The sequence below is a fragment of the Canis lupus genome, chromosome 32 (genome assembly GCF_048164855.1).
Source record: "Canis lupus baileyi chromosome 32, mCanLup2.hap1, whole genome shotgun sequence".
Taxonomy (NCBI): Eukaryota; Metazoa; Chordata; class Mammalia; order Carnivora; family Canidae; genus Canis; species Canis lupus.
The window spans coordinates 5,367,327-5,387,609 of NC_132869.1; the positions used below are offsets into that span (position 1 = coordinate 5,367,327).

General features: G+C 38.7%; 1 protein-coding gene and 1 long non-coding RNA gene across 26 annotated transcripts in view; one reads left to right on the forward strand and one right to left on the reverse strand.

Moving 5' to 3' along the window:
* Positions 1–20,283, forward strand: part of FMN1 (formin 1) — a 433,864-nt gene that overhangs the window by 205,397 nt on the left and 208,184 nt on the right. For all 24 annotated transcript variants that reach the window (XR_012022366.1, XR_012022361.1, XR_012022362.1 and 21 more), the window contains one exon: positions 15,370–16,133. Coding sequence is in view for 14 of the 24 variants with exons in the window: in XM_072808314.1 (XP_072664415.1) it covers positions 15,370–16,133 (764 nt within the window). In the remaining 10 variants the exon portion in view is untranslated. The remainder of the gene's footprint in view (positions 1–15,369; positions 16,134–20,283) is intronic.
* LOC140622677 (uncharacterized) overlaps positions 1–20,283 on the reverse strand; it is a 102,722-nt gene that overhangs the window by 46,891 nt on the left and 35,548 nt on the right. The gene's annotated exons all lie outside the window — the stretch shown is intronic.

The window sequence follows — 20,283 nt, forward strand, 5'->3', positions numbered from 1 at the left end:
CATGTATCTTCTTTCATGTGCTATTTGAATCTGTTTGAATCCTTCCATCCTGGAAGGAGGAGGTTATTTTTTTTAATTTCTTTTTAAATTTTATTTAAATTCAATTTGCCAGTATATAATATAACACCCAGTGCCCATCTCATCATGTGTCCTCCTTAATTTAATTTTTGTTTTGAAAGTTTTTTTACATTCTAGGTACAAGTCTTTGTCAGATACGTAATTTGCAGAAAATTTTCTCCCAGTCTGAGGCTTATGTTTTATTTTAACACTGCCTTGCAAAAATTGGACTTTTGAAAAATTCCAATTTACCAATTTTTGTGGTGGATTTTGCTTTTGATGGCATATTTAAGACCTCGTTAAGAGTACATTTACTATGTCGAGCACTGAGTAATGTATAGAATTGTTGAATTTCTGTATTATACATATGAAACTAATATAACACTGCATGTTAATTATACTTCAATTAAAAAAAAAAACTCTGTCTAATCCAGGATCATAAAGGTACTCTTACATGTTTTCATGAAGATGCTTTTTTGATAAACACAAACTTGAATTTAGGAGTTTTAAGTTTTGAGTCTTATATTAACCATAGCATCCAATTACTTTTTTTATTTTACTAAAATAAAATCACAAAAAAATCACATTTTATAAAATATATAGTTAAAAATGGGAGCAATTTAAAAAATTTCCCTTAGAATCCTAAGGTTGCATTCAGTTAAAACAATACCTAAGATTGAAATATGAATTGCAGGGAATTTTTACAGTTGAATTAGTGACAATTAAAAATGGCTGCAGTTATTTTTAATCATTCACATCACTCTGTCTAAAAGCATCAATTATGAAAATAAGTGCCAGAATCGCCTGTTTTTCTGCTCATTCTTTTGCTTTTTATCAAACAACAGACTGGTTTGCCAATGTAGGAGCCTGCACAGAGCTGATGAACCTGAGCCTTGGCTCTGCTTAATTAAATATGTTAACTCTGCTGTAGCGATATACCTGCATGTATAAGTGCAAGCTTGAATTTTAAAAGAGAGACCAGTGTAGAGTTACAACTTTCCTAATCAATGAAATTTGTCTTCAAAACATCCAAACAGATCCTGAAATATGTCAGGGAAAACTTTGTATTCCAGATTGCCGGAAAAACGTAAACAAAGCCAAATACCTTAGTACTAGATGTGCCATTAGTATTGAAATGGGTATATTTTTTTTCATATAACTTTATGTCTTTCTTAAAGGCTAATCTTGTTCTTAGGTTAAATATCCTTTTAAAATAGCATTATAACTAAGTGTTTGCAGAACTGCTTAGATACCTCCATGGATCCCAAGATACCTGGTTTGTAAGCCTTCTGATCTTTTTCTAACCTGATTATTTTACAGATGAAGACAATAGCCAGAGATAAGATGGGAATTTGAGGTTCTACAGCAATCTTATGCTGAACTAAATCCAGGCACTCTGACCGCTATTTTAGTGTTTTTTCCATTACCTGACCCAGTCTCTCCAATTATAGTAGAAAATATTTCTCCTTGGGTCTATTACTTAGAGAACGAAGACTATCCCTAATTTTGTGAGCCCTTTTCTGGCATCTCAATTTATATCTTGTATAATGAGTGTGCCTTTTGGCTGGGGTGAGCAATTTTTGGAAATTTAAGACCTTTCCCTTCCTAGCTTCCTTAGAGGACATGTCCTAGGCCAGAGCCCAGATCTTAATGAAAAACATGTAAACCCTCTTGTTTGTTTTCCTTGTCGATTAGCCTATAATTTTAAATCCATTCAATGGCAGATTTATCAAGTGACTAATCCCTAGGAAGACTCGAAGTGGCAAGGAGAAGGTGGTTGTGGCCTAGGCACACATCATTGGTCATTTATTCAAAATGTTAAGGTAGGAAGCCAAATCCTCCGGCTTACTCATTGAAAATATATTCCGAGAGGTTAGTTTTAAGTGTTTAGGCCCGGAGTGGCCTGTTCTTGTGTAGTAAAAGCAACATGAATAACCTGGGATATCTTTGCTGGACAAATCAACTATGGTCCTTGGTTTTTTTTAGTTCTCAAGGAAAATGTTATGTGTCAATAATAATAATGTAAAATCCATACAGCTCAGCTGTCTTAAAAATTGGGAATAACTCACAAATATTTCTTCTCAGCCAGAATGTCTCAAAGCATGGATTGTTTCTTAATTAATGTCATTTCTCTGACTTTTTTCACAAGATCTGATGCATTATAGATGCTCATTAAAGCTTATTTGAATATTAGATGGTAGTCAGACTTTGGTAAAAGTGAGATACAGTCTGTCTGGTTCATATATTACCACTATGAAGTTTAAGTCCATAAGTAGATATTTGTCACAATCATGCCCTGATCTCTTCCTTGCTATCAGAGAACTATGCTTTGGAAAAGATGTGGAAACTTTTTTCTAATCGTTAATCCCAGAGTTTATGCATAAGTGTCACCTTTACTTTTAGTACCAGACAGAACTCAACAGCTAGCCCCCCCTCACTTGCTCCCATTTGATAACACTATTTAAGTGACCTACTATCACTTCTCACTTCAAGGAAAAAAAAAATATATAAGGTTGGGTAGTAGGTGTGGCAAACGTAATTGAGGAATCCACTTTATAGTTTCCAAAATGATACTATGGGACAGGTTGACATTGGCCATAAAATGGTGTCCCTTCATAGACAGTTCATGAGTTGAGAAGGAAACAGTAAAGTAATTGCTATACTTACTTGAGGAACCTCAGTTTGTCGCCACATTGAGGATCAGTATTTACCATCTGTTGCTTCTAAGCTCACGTGTACTCTTCAATGGGTCGTACATACCTTATTGGACTGGCTGTAGTTCCAGTGGTGATAATAATACAACATAAAATTCCAAGTCCTCTCTCTTAATAGAGGAGTTAGTGTCTTGGCTCGTTGCCCAAAAACGTGCAGTCTTGGGTTTGCTCATTAAATTTAGATTTAATTTTTGTGAAAATGAAGTCTGAAAATCATTTTCGTGGATATCCCAAGGTATATCCATTCTGTGACTTACCCTACATTTTGTGATGTTAATAAGTTAGAAATAAAATGTTACCAGAATCCCCTGTGAGTAATGATTTTTTTTTCTTTTATTCCACAAGAGCACTCTGGGTACAATTAAGTTTTGTTTTGTTTTGTTTCCCAGGTAGGAACCTCAGTCCAGATTTCAAAACTTTTTTTTGTTTTCCTTCCCCACTATTTCCTTGGATGATGATCCATGGTTATATTTGTTTATTTTTGAAGTATATTCCTGAATCCTCAGAGTAACCTAAGATTGCAAAAATAAAGCATGACCTCATCGAAACAGCAAATTGAGCCACTAGTGTGTTTTCAGAGCACCTAAATGAGTCTGTTTGACCTCATGTGTACATTTGCATTAATAATGAGAGTTGGGACCCTATATGGCTTAGATAATATTGTGCTTTAAGTCTTTCTCATGCTTTATTCTAGGAAGTTTTGAGGGAAAGAGATATGATAAAGTCTTGGGTGTGAAAATTATTAGCATTTTAGAACTAAAGGAAAACTTACTAAGTATTTTACATCTCTCATTTTAGATATTAATAAAATGAGGATGACAGGAAGTAAAAAAAATTTGGAAGTACAAGTAGCTAATGACTGAGATAACCAGGAGTAGAATCCAGATCTTTTGACCCTCAGCCAGTGCTTTCTTCTCCTCTTTCCTAGGAACCAAAAAACTTCAGATCTATTCCAGAATAGAAATTCCAGAAAAAAAACAGAAAAACTCAGTTCTTTTCCAGAAGAATAGAGGGCAAATATTTTAAATATTTTTGAGAAAGCATCTTTTGTCAAAAAAAAAATCTCTATTTTTGTGTTGGCATTCCAATTTGAGAATTTTAAATGGGAAGGATTATTAATAACTGAGGATCTGGGATAAGGTGAAAAAATCTAAAGCAAAAAGGTCTAAATTTGAGTTTATCTCATTGGCAGTTTACTTACTGTCTCTATACCCTTTTTCAACTGGAAAACGGTTACAGTACCAGCCTTGTCAGAGGTCATTGGCATAATTATAAACATTAATGTAATACAAATGCATTGTAAGCCATAGGTAGTATGTAATGTTGTTACTCAATAATTATCATGGACCAGTTTCTTATACCAAATACAAAAAAAAAAAAAAAAAACTAAAAATGAATTAAAGATCTAATGTAAGACAATGAAACTATAAAGCTTCTTAAAGAAAACATAGGCAATAATGTCTTGGACATTGGCTTTAGCAACACTTTTCTAGATATGACTCCTCAGGCAAGGGGAACAAAAGCAAAACTACATTATTGGGACTACTCTAAAATTAAAATCTTCTGCATGGTGAAGGAAACTGTCAATAAAAAGAAAAGGCAACACGCTGAATGAGAGAAGATATTTCCAAATGATGTATAAAATAAGGGTTAATATAAAAAATACATAAAGAACTTATACAACTCAACACCAAAAACCCCCAAATAATCTGACTTAAAAATGGGCAGAGGACCTGAATAGACATTTTCCCAAAGAAGACATGCAACTAGCCAACAGACAGATGAAAAGTTGCTCAACATCAGGGAGATGCAAATCAAAACAATAATGAGCTATCACCTCACACCAGTCAGAATGACTAGAATCAAAAAGACAAGAAACAACAAGTGTTGGTGAGGATGTGGACAAAAAGAAACCCTGTGCATTGATGGCAGGGATGTAAATTGGTACAACCAGTATAGGAAAATACATGGAGTTTCCTCAGAAAATTAAAAATAGTAATATAAGAGAAAACACTAATTTGAAAAGATATATATGCTCCTCTGTTTATTGCAACATTATTTAAATGAGATATGGAAGCGACCCAAGTATCCATCAATAGATGAATGGATAAAGAAGACGTGGTACAGGGACACCTGGATGGCTCAGCGGTTGAGCGTCTGCCTTTGGCTCAGGTCATGATCCCAGGATCTGGGATTGAGTTCTGCATGGGACTCCTGCAAAGAGCCTGCTGCTCCCTCTGCCTACGTCTCTGCCCCTCTCTCTGTCTCTCATGAATAAATAAATAAATCTTAAAGAAAAGAAGACATGGTACACAATGAACTATTACTGAGTCATTAAAAAATAACTGGACCTTGATATTTGTGACAACATGGATGGACCTAGAGGGTATTGTGCCAAGTGAAAAAAGTCAGAGAAAGACCCATACTATGTAGTGATACTTACATGTCTAATCTAAAAAAACAAAAAACCAAACAGACCTATAAGTACAGAGAACAAACTTATGGTTACCAGATGGGAAGGGTTTGGGGGGGGATGGATGAAATGGGTGAAGGGGAGTGGGAGGTACAGGCTTCTGGTAATGGAATAAAGAAGTCAGAAGGATGAAAGGAACAGGATAGAGAATATAGTCAATGGTATTGTAATAAGCATTGTCTGGTGACAGGTGGTAGCTAAACATCTGTGGTGAGCACTGTAGAACATATAGTGTGGTTGAATTACTGGGTTGTATACCTGAAACTAACATTGTGTGTTAGCTGTTTTTCAGTTTTAAACATTATTATGAAATACTATTATTTTAGCTTCTGTCAATTCAAAATGGTAAAGTGGAAGAAGTGTGAATTTACTATCAACCAGATTTAAGTTTCTTTGTCACCATTTTCCAGATATGGGGTCTTACAGAAGTTAACACATCCCCCAGACTGTCTGCCTTGCAGAGTTGCAAGGATTAAATTAAGGCATCTGGCATGGCGTCTAGCACACTTACTTTATGTTGGTTTCTTTTCTCTCACTATCTTGACTGAGCAGCAGCATGGTAGACGATTACTGGAGATAGCACCATTTTTACATGCGCAATTTAACTTTGTATTCTACAGCTTTGCATAGAATGGGTTTTACTCCCAAGTCAACTTAAGTGCCATTTTATCTTTTGATTGCTCTTTACTCCTTTTCCTGCCCAGTTTATTTATTTATTCCTCCTAGCAAGTTCTAATTACGTTGATGTATCAGATGTGCCTCATGTTTTTGAGTGTCCTTGAGATGGCCTCTTAGTTATAACATGATGTGATTTATTTCTTATAAGAATAAAAAAAAATTATTGATAATAGTTCATTAAAACCAGCTTTTGTTAGCTTTTGGGAATTTTGTCAAGCCCGATGCCATTTTTTTGTTGTTGTTGTTAATAGAGACTGGTTTTTATAGTAATAAGTGTCATGAGACACTTGTCAGGAACCCTAACTGCCATTGTGCAGCCTTCAAAAACAAAATAGAAAAGCCAGGGTGCGCACATCCAAAGCCATACAGTCACTGTCTTCTCACCTCACCTGAGCACTCTGTAAGGCCCCAATTCCATCCCTTTGAGGCACTTGATGCTCTTGAGCCCTGTTTTCTTTCCTTCTGGCTGCTCAGACTCTACTTCTCCGAAGTGGTGAAGCTTCAGTTGTGCTTCTGTGCAGTCCCGGGGAATATTCTAACTTTCCCCAGCCTCGAATGTAGAATTTGGGAGAGTCCCTGGAAAAGGCTGACTTACTCGAGTTGTATAGTAGATAACCTGATTTTTTACTGGCCCTGGCAGCATCACTGGGAGAGATTGTTCATAACAACAGAATGCTAACAGATGATTTTTCCACATTGTTTGGCACCATCATGATGTCTTTCATTAGCAGGCACTTTTCCACGTTCTTTTTGACAGCCTTGTTTGTGGGGACCAGAGAAGCAAAAGACTCCCTCTGTTGCTTGGGTTTCAGTACAGTGTGTTCCTTCAATGATATCTCTGAGTAGTTGGTAATGTGAAGGATATTAAAAAATAGTGAGGATTTGGTAAGGGGAAGGAAGGACCAGCCCCTGAGGAGGCTGGGGGAGTTACCTAGAGTCCAGTCCCTAATCAGATTAAAATCACAAATGTGGTTCAGTTCTACTGGATAGTTTATTATACTTCTGGGATCAGCCTTTAAGACTGTTGTGGAAAGTACACTAATCTACAGTATTTTGAGTTGTTAAAATTAAAATGAATGTCAACTTTTAGAAATACCCACACTCTAAAAAAGAAAAAAACAACCCTGGATCTTTTATTTGAATTTTGTAGGCAATACGACTATGAAATCTCATAGTTTATGTTGTGCTTGGGACCGTCAAAGAGGAAGTACTACATGTGATTCTGTTTTAAAATTTTTCTGAAGCTGCAAGTCTAGTTGTGTGGGTAATACAGAGGCACAAAGAAATCTGAATATTTAAAACTAAGGAAATAATTCAATTCCATAAGCATTTATGGATCACTAGCTAGCCAAGCAATGTGCAATGTTCAAACATGAATAAGGCATGGTCCCCAACTGCCTGGCGCTTTTAGATTTACAAAGAGATAAGCATAAATGGCTATAATGTTATGTGAACCTAGCAAGTTCTTTGGCGACAAAGTCAAAGAAAAACTTTCGTCAAGAGAAGTCAAGAAAAGTTTAAGCCAGAAGATTCAGCTGAACTTGACTGAATTTTCCTTTGGGGATTTTGCTAGGTGAAAATGGAGAGAAAAGGTGTTTTTAAGTAGTGCAAAAAGCATGTGCAAAAGCATAAAAATGTGAGATTTGAATGTATGCTTGATTCTGTAACGGCGTGGCACAAGGGAAAGTATAGGGAAATATCTGGAAAAGTTAGCAGAGGCCAGGTTTTAAAGAGCCATGAGGTATTTTGGAAAGAATGTAGACTTACCTGCTGTCAAGAATAACTATTTTCAATATAGGTAATGAAGGGGTAGTCCCCTTAGAGGGACATATCAGAATCAGGAAGGGGCTTTTTCAAATAGCACGTCTTTGTTTGGCAGTTCTGAAATGACCCACAGGTAAGTCATTGCTAAAAAGAATGCACTGATATTGTAGCATCATGCTGTCTCGGCTGTGCTTGGAGCAGAGTGACGATGAAGGACAGTTGCTATTGATTTCAACTCTGGATGCCCTTTGGAATCCCTTGGCAAGCTTTAAGGATATCAGTGCAAGGATACCATCTCAGATCTCTGAGGATGGTCCTGCTCATAAGTATCTTTTACAGAGCTCTCTAGGTGTTTCTAAGGGGGAGCAGGCTGAGAAGCATGACATTAAATAGATATAAGTAAAGCCAGTAAAGAAAAGGAAAATTAAAACATAATGGTTTAATTGGGGTTGTTCTCATAAGGATTGTGAATTTGAATCTTTCTTAGAAGGAGACAGATATAGATCACTAGGCTATTGCAAGTGGGAAGAGGGTACAATTAAAAATGAAGGCAGTAGAAGCAATTCAAGTTATGAGTAGAAGAAGGTGAGTAAAACATGGATGGCATCTGGTAAATAAAACTGAGGAATCCTGGAAAGGTGTCAAACGTTAGCACCTGTCTCCTTTCAAATGATATATTGGGATGAATGTAGAAAGAACAAATTTGTAACAGGGAGGGGGCAGGGAGAGGGAAACTCCTAGTGCTTCATATGATCCAAAGATCATTTAACTAGGAATAAATGGAAGGTTCATAACTATCTTGTCTCCTGTGTATGAGTATCATGTTCAATATGAAAGTAAAGGAGACTGAAAGGAGAGTCACCAGGATTCAAAAGGATTATGTTCTCTTGACCCAACATCATCTGTAGCTTTGGCTATAAGGAAATAAGGCTTGACATTTCATAAGTACTCCTATGACCTTAGGCAAACAATGTCCAGGAAGGAGTACATGATTACCTGACAAAAAGTTCTACTCAGTGATTCACCAAATCACTAGCAGTCCTTCTAGCTGTGGCTCTAGGTAAAGGAGAGGTTTCCATGTGCAAAGTGGATGTGCAAAGGGGCGCTTAACAAGAAGTCGAGTGGAAAACAGGGTTAAAAACTAGCTTTGCCAAAGCCTCAATTCACATAGTATGTGTGGACTTGAGATGCTTCATTATTATAGCTAGGTGCAACTTGAAATAATTTTTCTAGGATGTGGACAGATGCAGAGTGAATGAGGTACTTCCTACTTTAATCATTTTGAATTACTCTGCCATGCTGTCCTCCTGAGCCACAATCAAGACAATATCAGAAGGGGTTGTAAACTGGGAAGGGCAAAGATAAGTTGTCTGTTTGGGCCATTTGAATTTAAGTGGTCAGAGGCTTTCTTATTATAATCCCAACATATTGGAATGGAGTACATGGAACTCGGTATTCTTTCTTATTTGGGAATTCTTCATATCAGTGGATACAGATTGTGAGGAAGCCACTCATGAAATCTATGCTTAGTGATCTGTCCCCCTTACTTTGGGTCTGTGGGCGAGGAGGGGAGTTGAGAGAAAACAGTGTTTGCAAGGGCCCAGATGCATAAAAGAACATGGTCCTGGGAGAGGCAAGATGCTATGCAAGAATGGTGTCCAGGGCATATCTGGGGAAGAGGTAGGAGCCAAAAGTGAAGAAAGTTGACAGAAAATAGATCAGAGGAGACTTCATTAGGTCCAGGCTAAGAAGTTTTGGTGTCAGTCTGTAAGTAATGGCCAATTATTATTTTTTTTAAATATTTAATTTATTTATTTCCTCATGAGAGATGCAGAGAGAGGAGAGAGAGAGGCAGAGACACAGGCAGAGGGAGATGCAGGCTCCCTGCAGGGAGCCAGACGTGGGACTCGATCCCGGGACTCCAGGATGACACCCTGGGCCGAAGGCAAATGCTCAACCGCTGAGCCACCCAGGCATCCCAATGGCCAATTATTAAGGAGATATTAAGGAATAGAAATCTTTACTTATTAAAAAAAATTCTCCTGGAACCAGTATGGCTAAACTGTGGTCAGGAAGATTAGTTAGGTGGCTCTTTCCTTTGTCCAGAGAAAGAGGACCCAGTGAAAAGTTGAGGCAGTTGGGATGAAAGGAAGGAAATGAATCAGAGAAATCAGTGAGGTTGGTTGATAAACCATATGATGGGAATGAGAGAGAGAAAACAAGAAATCCAGTAGGACATCCAGGTTTCTGAATGTGATGACTGGGAAGATGATGATGCCATTAACTGCAAGAAGGAATTTCAGAGGAGGAACAAATTGAGGTTTGGCAATGATGAGTTCATGATGAGTTCATACATGTTGAATTTGAGGTGCAGGTAGACCTGTCAAGAGAATAGTTGGAATTATGAGTTTAAGGTACCACTTTGGAAGTAATATTGTCTAGTAAGTAATTATTGCTTACCATATAAGCATGCAAGATGGTCTAGAAAGATTGTGTGATAAGGGTAAAATGGCAAGCCAGATGTCTGGGGAACAACATTTAAGGGATGAATGGAGGGAGAGGAGTCTCCAGACTGACTGGAGAGAGCTGAGGAATGGGAGGAAAGTGGGGGTGGGTAGAGAAAGTATATAGGGTTCAGGGAAGCAGGGAAAATCTCAAGGCATGGACAATAGTCAACTCTAACAATACAGCCTAGAGGACAAGATAACTGCAAAGTGCTGACCAAATATAAGACTCAAATCACAGGATTTCAAAGAGTTGGGGGTGAGGGACAGGGGGCAGAAGCCAGTTGTAATTGGATTAAAGGGGAATGGATGAGAAAATAGATGAAGCAAGAGTTGTATGCTTTTTTCACCAAAAATTCCGCTGTGAAGAAGAGACAATGAGAAAGGGCAACAGATAGAACGGATTAAAGAAGATATCTTTAGGGGTGCCTAGGTGGCTCAGTCGGTTAAGCATCCGACTCTTGATTTCAGCTCAGGTCATGATTTAAGGGTCCTGAGATCAAGCCCCGTGTGGGGCTCTTGCTCAGCGGGGAGTCTGCTTGATGATTCTCCCTCTCCCTCTGCCCCTCCCCATCACCCCTTCAAAAAAAAGAGGTATCTTTGTTTTTGCTTTATTTTTTTAAAAGATTTTATTTATTTATTCATGGAGACACAGAGAGGCAGAGACAAGGCAGAGGGAGAAGCAGGCTCCACACAGGGAGCCTGATGTGGGACTCGATCCCGGGTCTCCAGGATCACGCCCTGGGCTGCAGGCACCACTAAACCGCTGTGCCACTGGGGCTGCCCTATTTTTGCTTTAGATGGATAGAACATGGTGTGAGGAGCCTGCGGAGAGCTGAAAGCAAGATGGTGTGGCCACTGGCCTCTGGGATCTGTCAGGCAGCAAAGAAACAGTAATAATGATGGCAAATTGATGTGGCACCTACTGTGTTCCAAATACTCCTTTATATACTGTTTTATGTTTATCGACTCATTTACTTCTTAGCTGTCTTGTGAGGTGGAATCTGTTAATATCCCCATGGTACTAATGGGGGTCCAGAGAGGTCAAATAATCTGCCTGATTTGCGCTCTACCCCACTGAACTAAGCAAATGCGCTATAGTCACCAAAACAGTGTGTAGGTCCATATATCAGCTCCAGTGGCTTCAGAAGACCATTGGTTGAGAGGGGGTGGGGCAGGACCAAGGTGTTTGCTGTAGATGCAGGTCAGTCATGTGATTGAGGGAATGTTTCTCAGTGGAACGTGTCTTTGCAACTTTTTCATATTAAGAAATTGAAAATTGAAGAAAGTTATTAGTTTATCATTGCTATTTGTCTCAAATTTCTTGGAAGAAGGTTAGTTGGGAACAACAGGCAAGAGTTAGTTTGTGGCAGAAAAGAATCAGTCACTGTAATGAAACTGTCATGTTGGTGAGGGATTCTGTGGTCATCAAGGCAGGCTGTAGATAGAGGTGGGCAGGGGAGTGGGGAACAGATGGCGATGGGCAGGTCGTTGAAACACAGATAATCTTGATCACATAGTTGAATGAAGTTTGAAATTACTTCCAGGCACTTGGTAGTTGAACTCTGGAAAGACTGGGCAAACTTTTATATTTGAAATGTCTTGTTTATCCAGACTTGACAAAGCTTTTCCTGGTCTTGTGCCCATCATTCCACAAAGGTGGCATTATTTGGAAATGTGAAAGAATCATTGAAAATCTGTTAGTCTTTTCTTCTATTAGCATTAGCAACAGTAACATTAGTAAATGTTACTAAATGATAGTAACATTTATTCAGATGTCATATACCTTTCTAAAAACCCTTGAAATGGCACATGATCATCTTCACTTTACACTTGGGGAAACTCAGGCTTGAAGACACAAAGTTCCCTGTATAAGGTTATAAAGCTACCAAATGGCTAAGCTGGGCTGCAAACCAGGAAGTATGAATCTAGAGCTCAGGTGCCTAACTTGCTGTACAAGAAATAGATGGTGTCTAGATTTCTCCTGTTTTTTTCAGAGTTGCATCAGATGAACACATCATCTGTGTTCACAGATGAAAAAAAAAAATCAACTTTAGAAAAACCTTGACTCTGGCTCTTCTGACCACAGTTATTTGGGAGTTGGTTCATAAGGGGAAAAGACTAGTATAAATACAGCTTTCTATAGTATAAAATTAGTATAAAAAATTTGTCTTAATGTGGAGAATTTTCACATGTCTTTACCTTCTCTGATGAGGTCATTACAAATATTCTCTACCTTTCCTATGCAAAAAGGATCTGCTCTTGTATACACTTTGGCGTTCTAGACATTTGGGGGCTGAAATTATAGTGAAGAGTTTGGTTAGCCATCAGGAAGGCCCATAGGACAATGACTGGATAGAACTGTTGCAGTGGTTTTTATCTATCCATCTCTTCAGTATTATGTACTTGTCATGCTAGCTGCTAGGATACAGAGGTGAAGGCAGGTAGCCTCCCTGATTGTATCTCATGGAATGTATAATCTGACGAGAAAGGCAGAAATTAAATAAGGTCATCAGGAATTTTTAATTACCATGAAACTGGATTCTAGAAACCCTAATAACACCATAAATTTGACTGCTTCCCATTTAATCATAGTAGGCTAAAGGCTTTGAAGCCGAGGAAACAGACTAGTTAATGATCGAGAGCATGTCAGCTCTGTGCTAATAAGTGTAAAACCATAGACTCTCAAGGCATTGAAATACCTGAAAAGATAAGTGTTTAAAAAGGTGAATGTCCTTCCCATTTACAACTGCACCAAAAATTTTAAGATATCTAGAAGTAAACCTAACCAAAGAGGTAAATGATCTATACTCTGAAAACTACACAACACTAATAAAAGAAATTGAAGAGGACACAAAGACATGGGAAACATTCCATGCTCATGGATTGCAAGAACATAAATTGTTAAAATGTCTATACTACCCAAAGTAATCTACACATTGAATGCAATCCCTAACAAAATATCACCCGCATTTTTCACAGAGCTAGAACAAACAATGTTAAAATTTGTATGGAACCACAAAGGCCCTGAATAGCCAAAGCAATCTTGAAAAGCAAAGCTGGGAGGCATCACAATTCTAGACTTCAAGCTCTGTTACAAAGCTGTAGGCATCAAGATAGTATGGAACTGGCACAAAAAACAGACACATAGATCATTGGAACAGAATAGAAAACCCAGAAATAGACCCACAACTTTATGGTCAACTAATGTTTGACAAAGCAGGAAAGACTACCCAATGGAAAAAAAGTCTCTTTAACAAATGGTGATGGGAAAACTGGACCACTGTTTTACACCATATAGATAAAAAAAATCCAAAATGGATGAAAGACCTAAATGTGAGACACAAATTCATCAAAATCCTAGAGGAAAACACAGGCAGGTAACCTCTTTGACCTCAGCCATAGCAATTTCTTACTAGTCATGTCTCTGGACCCAAGGGAAACAAAAGCAAAATGAACTATTGGAACTTCATCAAGAAAAAAGGCTTCTGCACAGCAATGGAAACCATGAATAAGACTAAAAGACAACCTATGAAATGGTAGAAGATATTTGCAAATGACATATCTGATAAAGGGTTAGTATCCAAAATCTATAAAAAACTTCTCAAACACTCAGGAAATAAATAATCCAATTAAGAAATGGGCTGAAGATATGCAGACATTCTTCCAAAGAAGACATCCAGATAGCCAATAGACACATGTTCAACATCACTTGCCGTCAGGGAAATACAAAACAAATACAAAAACAAAACCACAATGAGATACCATCTCACACCTGTCAGAATGGCTAAAATTAACACAGGAAACAACATATTGGCAAGGATGCAGAGAAAGGGGGATGTTCTTACACGGTTGGTGGGAATGCAAACTGGTGTAGCCACTCTGGAGAAAATTTGGAGGTTCCTCAAAAAGTTAGAACTACCCTATGACCCGGGAATCATACTACTATATATTTACCCAAAGGACACAAAAATACTGATTTGAAGGGACACATGTGCCCTGATGTTTATAAAAAAAACATTATCAACAATAGCCAAATTATAGAAAGAGCCCAAATGGCCACTGACTGATGAGTGGATAAGGAAGAAGTGGTGTGTGTGTGTGTGTGTGTGTGTGTGTGTGTATACACACACATATAACAGAATATTGCTCCACCATCAGAAAGAATGAAATCTTGCCATTTACAATGGCATGGATGGAGCTAGAGGGTGTTATGCTGAGTGAAATAAGTCAGTCAGGGAAAGACAAATACCATATGATTTCCCTTATATGTGGAATCTAAAAAACAAAACAGATGAACATAGAGGAAGGGGAAAAAAAGAAAAGCAAACCATAAGAGACTCTATGAAGAACAAACTGAGGGTACTGAGGGTTGATGGAGGGAGGTAGGCAGAGAATGAACTGAATGGGTGATGAGTATTAAGGAGGGCACTTGTTGTGATGAGTGCTGGAGGTTTTATGTAAGTGAGGAATCATGAAGTTCTACTCCAGAAACCAATATTACACTATATGTTAACTAATTAGAATTCAAATAAAAAATTGAGATAGAAAAAAGGTCAATGTCTTATAAAATATAGTTTAAAATACTGGGTATGTGGAAGAGAAAAAGAGCAAACCTTAATGTTCCCATTTTCTGTGCATTTGTATTGCTTATTTATTACCATATTATGAAAGATTATGAAGTAGACCCAAATACTGATCAGAAACAGCTTTGATGTGGAAACCTCTAGAAATTACACGTGTGATAGCTTCTTCTCACACCTTTTGTTTCTGCTGTGTTGGCCCAGAAACCCAATAGAAGAGGTAAGGAGACTATGAGGATAGCCTTCTGGCTAGTATCTCCATTTTTTTTTCTTTTTCCAAGCCAAAAGTAGTGAAAGATATATTCAAGCATGTGCATATTGTTATGAACACTTTGTTTTGCATTTGATATTAAAACTCGGTGCAAGTTCTTAGGGGGGCAGTTTTGCTTTAAGCCTTAATCTATGGTAATTATTCCCCCAGCAAATTCATAAGGTGAAATTTATAGCCTGTTAAATCCTCTAAAGAATATCTCTGTCTTTCCCTGTGTTGATGTGGGCTGTGCTATGGTGGCCCAGGGATAGCTTTGAAGTTTTTATTTCTGATATTTGTTTTTTTATAAATTCTTTTACTTTCTTCCTCACTGCTGTCTCTACAGGCTCAGTTTGAACTTCAGGCATTTCATATCCGAGGGGAGCATGCCGTGGTTACAGCAAGACTAGAAGAAACCATTGAAAATCTCAAACAGGAGTTAGAACACCGACGGCGAGGAGGATGTGAAGAGATGAGAGATGCGTGTATCTCCACTGACGATGATCATCCTCCAAAGACCTACAGAAATGTGTGCATCCAGACAGACAGAGAGACTTTTCTCAAACCCTGTGAAGGTGAAGGCAAGACAATCAGAAATAACCAGATAATACCCAAAAAGCTGAATATCTCCTCTTTAAGTCAGCTTTCTCCCCCAAATGACAACAAAGACATCCATGTACCACTTCAGGCTGTGGAATGCATTTCACCAAGTCAGCAAAAGACATCACCTCCCCCTCCTGCACCACCCCTACCAGCAGTCATCCCTCCCCCTCCTCCCCCTCCCCTCCCCCCTGGACTTGAACCTTTGCTACCAGTACCTCCAGCACCACCTGTGAGTGCTGGACCGCCACCCCCTCCACCCCTTCCACTGCCGCCAAGTGCTGGGCCTCCTCTGCCTCCTCCTCCACCACCGCTTCCTAATTCCTCTACTCTGCTCAACAGTGGGGGGCCTCCTCCTGCTCCCACACCTCCAGGACTTGCACCCCCACCTCCTCCTGGACTTTTCTTCGGAGTTGGCCCTTCTAGCCAGTGTCCTCGGAAGCCAGCCATTGAGCCAAGCTGCCCCATGAAGCCTTTGTACTGGACTAGAATACAAATAAGTGATAAAAGGTAAGCCTCAGTCCTCTGGCCCCTTCTCAGATTGTGAATTCCCAGGATTTTGCACAAGTGACATTTTATTCTTACCAGTTGGATATCTGTGTACTGTAGCATTCATTCTCAGATACAGTACAGTGAATACCTTGGATAAACAAGGTTCGAATGTTTAGGGGGAGAATGTGTGCCTCTACCAGGTCTTGTCTGTATTTATTACAGACTCTTGCTGGAAGAAACAGTGTCTACAATGTCAGATCCTTCTGTAAGATAAAGGTTCCATTTTACAGACTCTTGTTAGAGAAGAGCGGTGGTCTAGGTTAGAGCCTTCTCCAACATCGCTACAGCTAGCAAGTAATCATAAAGACATTGAGCCTGAACCTATACTTAGGTTCACTGAAGATTTTTAGAATATCTGTCTTGTCTTTAGATGGGATCCTCAACCTTATGATCTGGACATTTAACAGGTAAGTGTCATTTTTCGGGTTTTATTAGAAGAGCCAGGCATAGCTGAATCATTAGCTCTTTAGGTCAGGATTGAGTCAAACAATAGAAAAATCTCTGCTTGAACTCTCATTCCCCTAACTGCTACATGCCCTCACATCTTATGCCTTGTTGCCCTTCAGTGAAAGTGCTGATATAGCACACCTAACATTTGTAGAGCTTGTTAAGCTGAGTCTGTAAGGCAGCAAGATAGGTTGGTTGGAAACTTCCATTCAAATATATTTGAATCTAATTTCTTCTGCCTCATTTCAGTCTGTCAAGAGGACAATGAGAGAGATGTTGGGTTGCTTTTTCACAATCTCTAGATTTGAAGTCCATTTGTTTGCGAAGAACAGCAAATAGGGAACACATTTTTAAAAGTAAATTTTTTAGCTTATTCCTCAAATCAACGTGTGGTGGTGAATCTTTCAATTTATATAACATTTTGTATGTGGAAGACAGGATATGAAAAATAACATGAAATTTACAATTATAAAGCAACTGGAAACCACTATAGGAGGAGTGGGGATTACCTTCAAACTAAGCATATGATGAACCTCGTTGATTATGTGCTTCATATTGGCCTCTTTCCTCTAGCCATGAAATAAGGACCAAGGGTTTATGTGTGGAAAATCCTGATACTTTAAAAAAAAAATGCTGATACTTTGTTATTTCCCAAATGAATGGTTTAAAAGAGAGAGAGAGAGAAAAGATCTTGAAATAGCTCCTAATGATTAGCTGCAATACTAGTATTCCTTTTTGTCCCGTTCAGGACTCAGTTGACATTTCCTAAGAAATAGTTTCCCAGAATATTTATTTGGAGCTGTATTCCCTTATTAGTGCTCTTGAATTAATGTACCAACATTCCAGGGTGATGAGTCCCACCTGTGTGCCCTCGGGTGGTATGTCCTGACAGTACGTGTAAGTGTTCCACACCTATGTCTTACTAGCCTGCCCCCACTCCATTCCCCTCAAGACTTCAGCAGCAGCCAACATCCTCCACCAGAGCAGTGGTAGAACAGAACTGCTGGGAGATACAGGCCCTTTGCCCACTGGCCAAGAAGGGACAGAGTCAAGCTGGAGAAAATCATTATGTTTTTCCCTCTTTATGTCATTGGCCATTTTGAGAAAGAAAACAATGACATACTCAAGCTCTTACTAGTTTCACTATAAGTTCAGCTTTGAGCGAAATGAAAAGGAGATGAATATACTGACTTCCCCACGTGAAGACTGCAACGTGGCCACTGCCTGCTGCTCCACACATTTAGCCATTTAGCCTCTCCTATCGTGGGTCCCTCAAGATTGTTTTGCACCCTCAGAGCATGGATACTTCTTTTACATGAAAAGGCTGTAGAGATTCTGTATAGTATTGATTTATGTACAAAACTAAAATTATTTGAGGTGTATTTATCAAAAAGAGAGGAAATGGGCTTTTAGTGTTTTGTATAACCAGAAAGGTGAGCACTTTGTATATAATATATGCATGATAAATTTTGTACTTGGTCTTCTGGGGAGCCAGGAGTAAAATATGATTTTTCTCTATTATGTATTCACTGCCTCTCATCCAATTAGATGGCTTTTCACTACTGACATGAGCTGATTTTTAACTTCTCCTTTGCATTCTTTGGTTTCTATTTTCTGGCTTCTAGAATAGGGAAGAATTATTTAAAGAAAAAGAAATCCTCGCCTATCTACTTTTTTGACTTCCTAATATCTATTTTTCCTTTATCTTTCCTCTTTCTTCCACTTCTCCCTCCTTCTCCCACCATTTCTCCCCTCTAGTCTTTCTTCCTTCCTTCTTCTACCTTCCTTTTCTTGTGAGCTAGATTTCAACATTCAGTCGTGAGAGAGGAAGTTGGCCATTATAATAGATGAGATGGTCGATAGTGATTGAGTCCTTGGTACCAACCCACCAAATGCTAGCTGTCCCCAACTCACTGAGAAGTAGTATTCCAAAATTCTTTTATTCGTTATCAGATGTAATACATGGTGATGAAGGAAGGGCTCAACCTGCCAAAGCCTACTTACTCTAGAATAGGAGTGGGTTGTAGCACTAGCCCTACTAGTGTGAGCTCAGAGTCCTTGGAGCTGAGGCCAAGCAGTACAGGTGCAGGGTTGGAGGGTGGGGGATGGATGGGTCTGAACAATCGAATTTCCCTTATGCATCACACCACCTCCCTCTATATACCCTCTCCTCAGCTTTCCAGAACCTTCATGAGGGGCAGACCAGTAACCCTTAACAGGCTGCATGCTTCAGAATTCCCTGCCATCTTTTCTGTCATCAAGAGCCCCTTTTCTAAGTGCTGCTGAGATAAGCACTTAAACATTAATGATGTTTGCATCTCAAATGGAAGTTAAATGAGTGGTAGAGGTGGGTGGCTGGGGCAGGAACACATGGTTGCATGTACTTCATTGGAAGTCTTCTAGATCTTGGGTGATGATTTTATAGGTATTCATTATACTGTCCTGTGTTATACATGTCACACATATACTCTTAAATGGCTCAATTATTATATTATTTAAAAAGTGTAGAGAAGTGAATCTGAACACGCCAAAATGTCCCTATTTCATGGGAAAGGCAGCCATATAGCAAAAGGTGAACACAGAAATCCGAGAAGTCCATCTTCCCAACAGTGCTGAATGTGAAAATTACCTTTTAGGGATGCCTGGGTGACTCAGTGGTTGAGCATCTGTCTTTAGCTTAGGGTGTGATCCTAGAGTCTTGGAATCAAATCCCACATCAGACTTCCCACAGGGAGCCTGCTTCTCCCTCTGTCTATGTCTCTGCCTCTCTGTTTGTCTCTCATGAATAAATAAATAAAATCTTAAAAAAAAAAAAGAAAATCACCTTTTAGCATCAAAAAATTTTGTGGGCCGCTCCATATAATAATAGTTCTTTTAGTTTTCAGTGACAGAGAAAATACATATTAAAACAAGGGGTAGTTACTTATAGACATTATGGATCATAATATATACATATATTTACAAAACAATACATGTGTGAATGAAACATTATTTTTTTCTGTCTACGGGTATTCTGTCTATGGGTTTGAAAATAAGATAAGAAAGCAGACACTTGGGGGAAAATGTGTTCTGAAGGAAACCCTTTCAAGTGTGGTCTCAGAGGCTGTTCTTTTGTACCTGATTCTCCATATCTTCTCTTTCTTTGTTTCAAAACTAGGGTGCCCTTGTTTTTCTAAGACAAAAACAAAAAACAGAAACAAAAAATACAGCCTCCCCATGGCTGCATTAGTTGAAATCTCTGTGGGCCTGGTACAATGAAGTTTTTTGGTTCATTTTCATTGTTGAATATAACTGTTGGTGGGGAAAAGTTATTAAATCAAGTATTTTTAAATGAGCTCAGTCTGTTCACAAATTATGGGTCCTGCCCTAAGTTAACCTGAGCTAATCCTAAAAACCATTTTTTTAAACCTTTTTTTTAAATTTTTTTTATTTATTTATGATAGTCACACAGAATGAGAGAGAGAGGCAGAGACACAGGCAGAGGGGGAAGCAGGCTCCATGCACCGGGAGCCCGACGTGGGACTCAATCCCGGGTCTCCAGGATCGTGCCCTGGGCCAAAGACAGATGCTAAATTGCTGCACCACCCAGGGATCCCTAAAAACCATTTTTAGAAAAACTAGAAAGAGTCCAAAGAGAGAATAAATCTTTACTTTAGTCGAA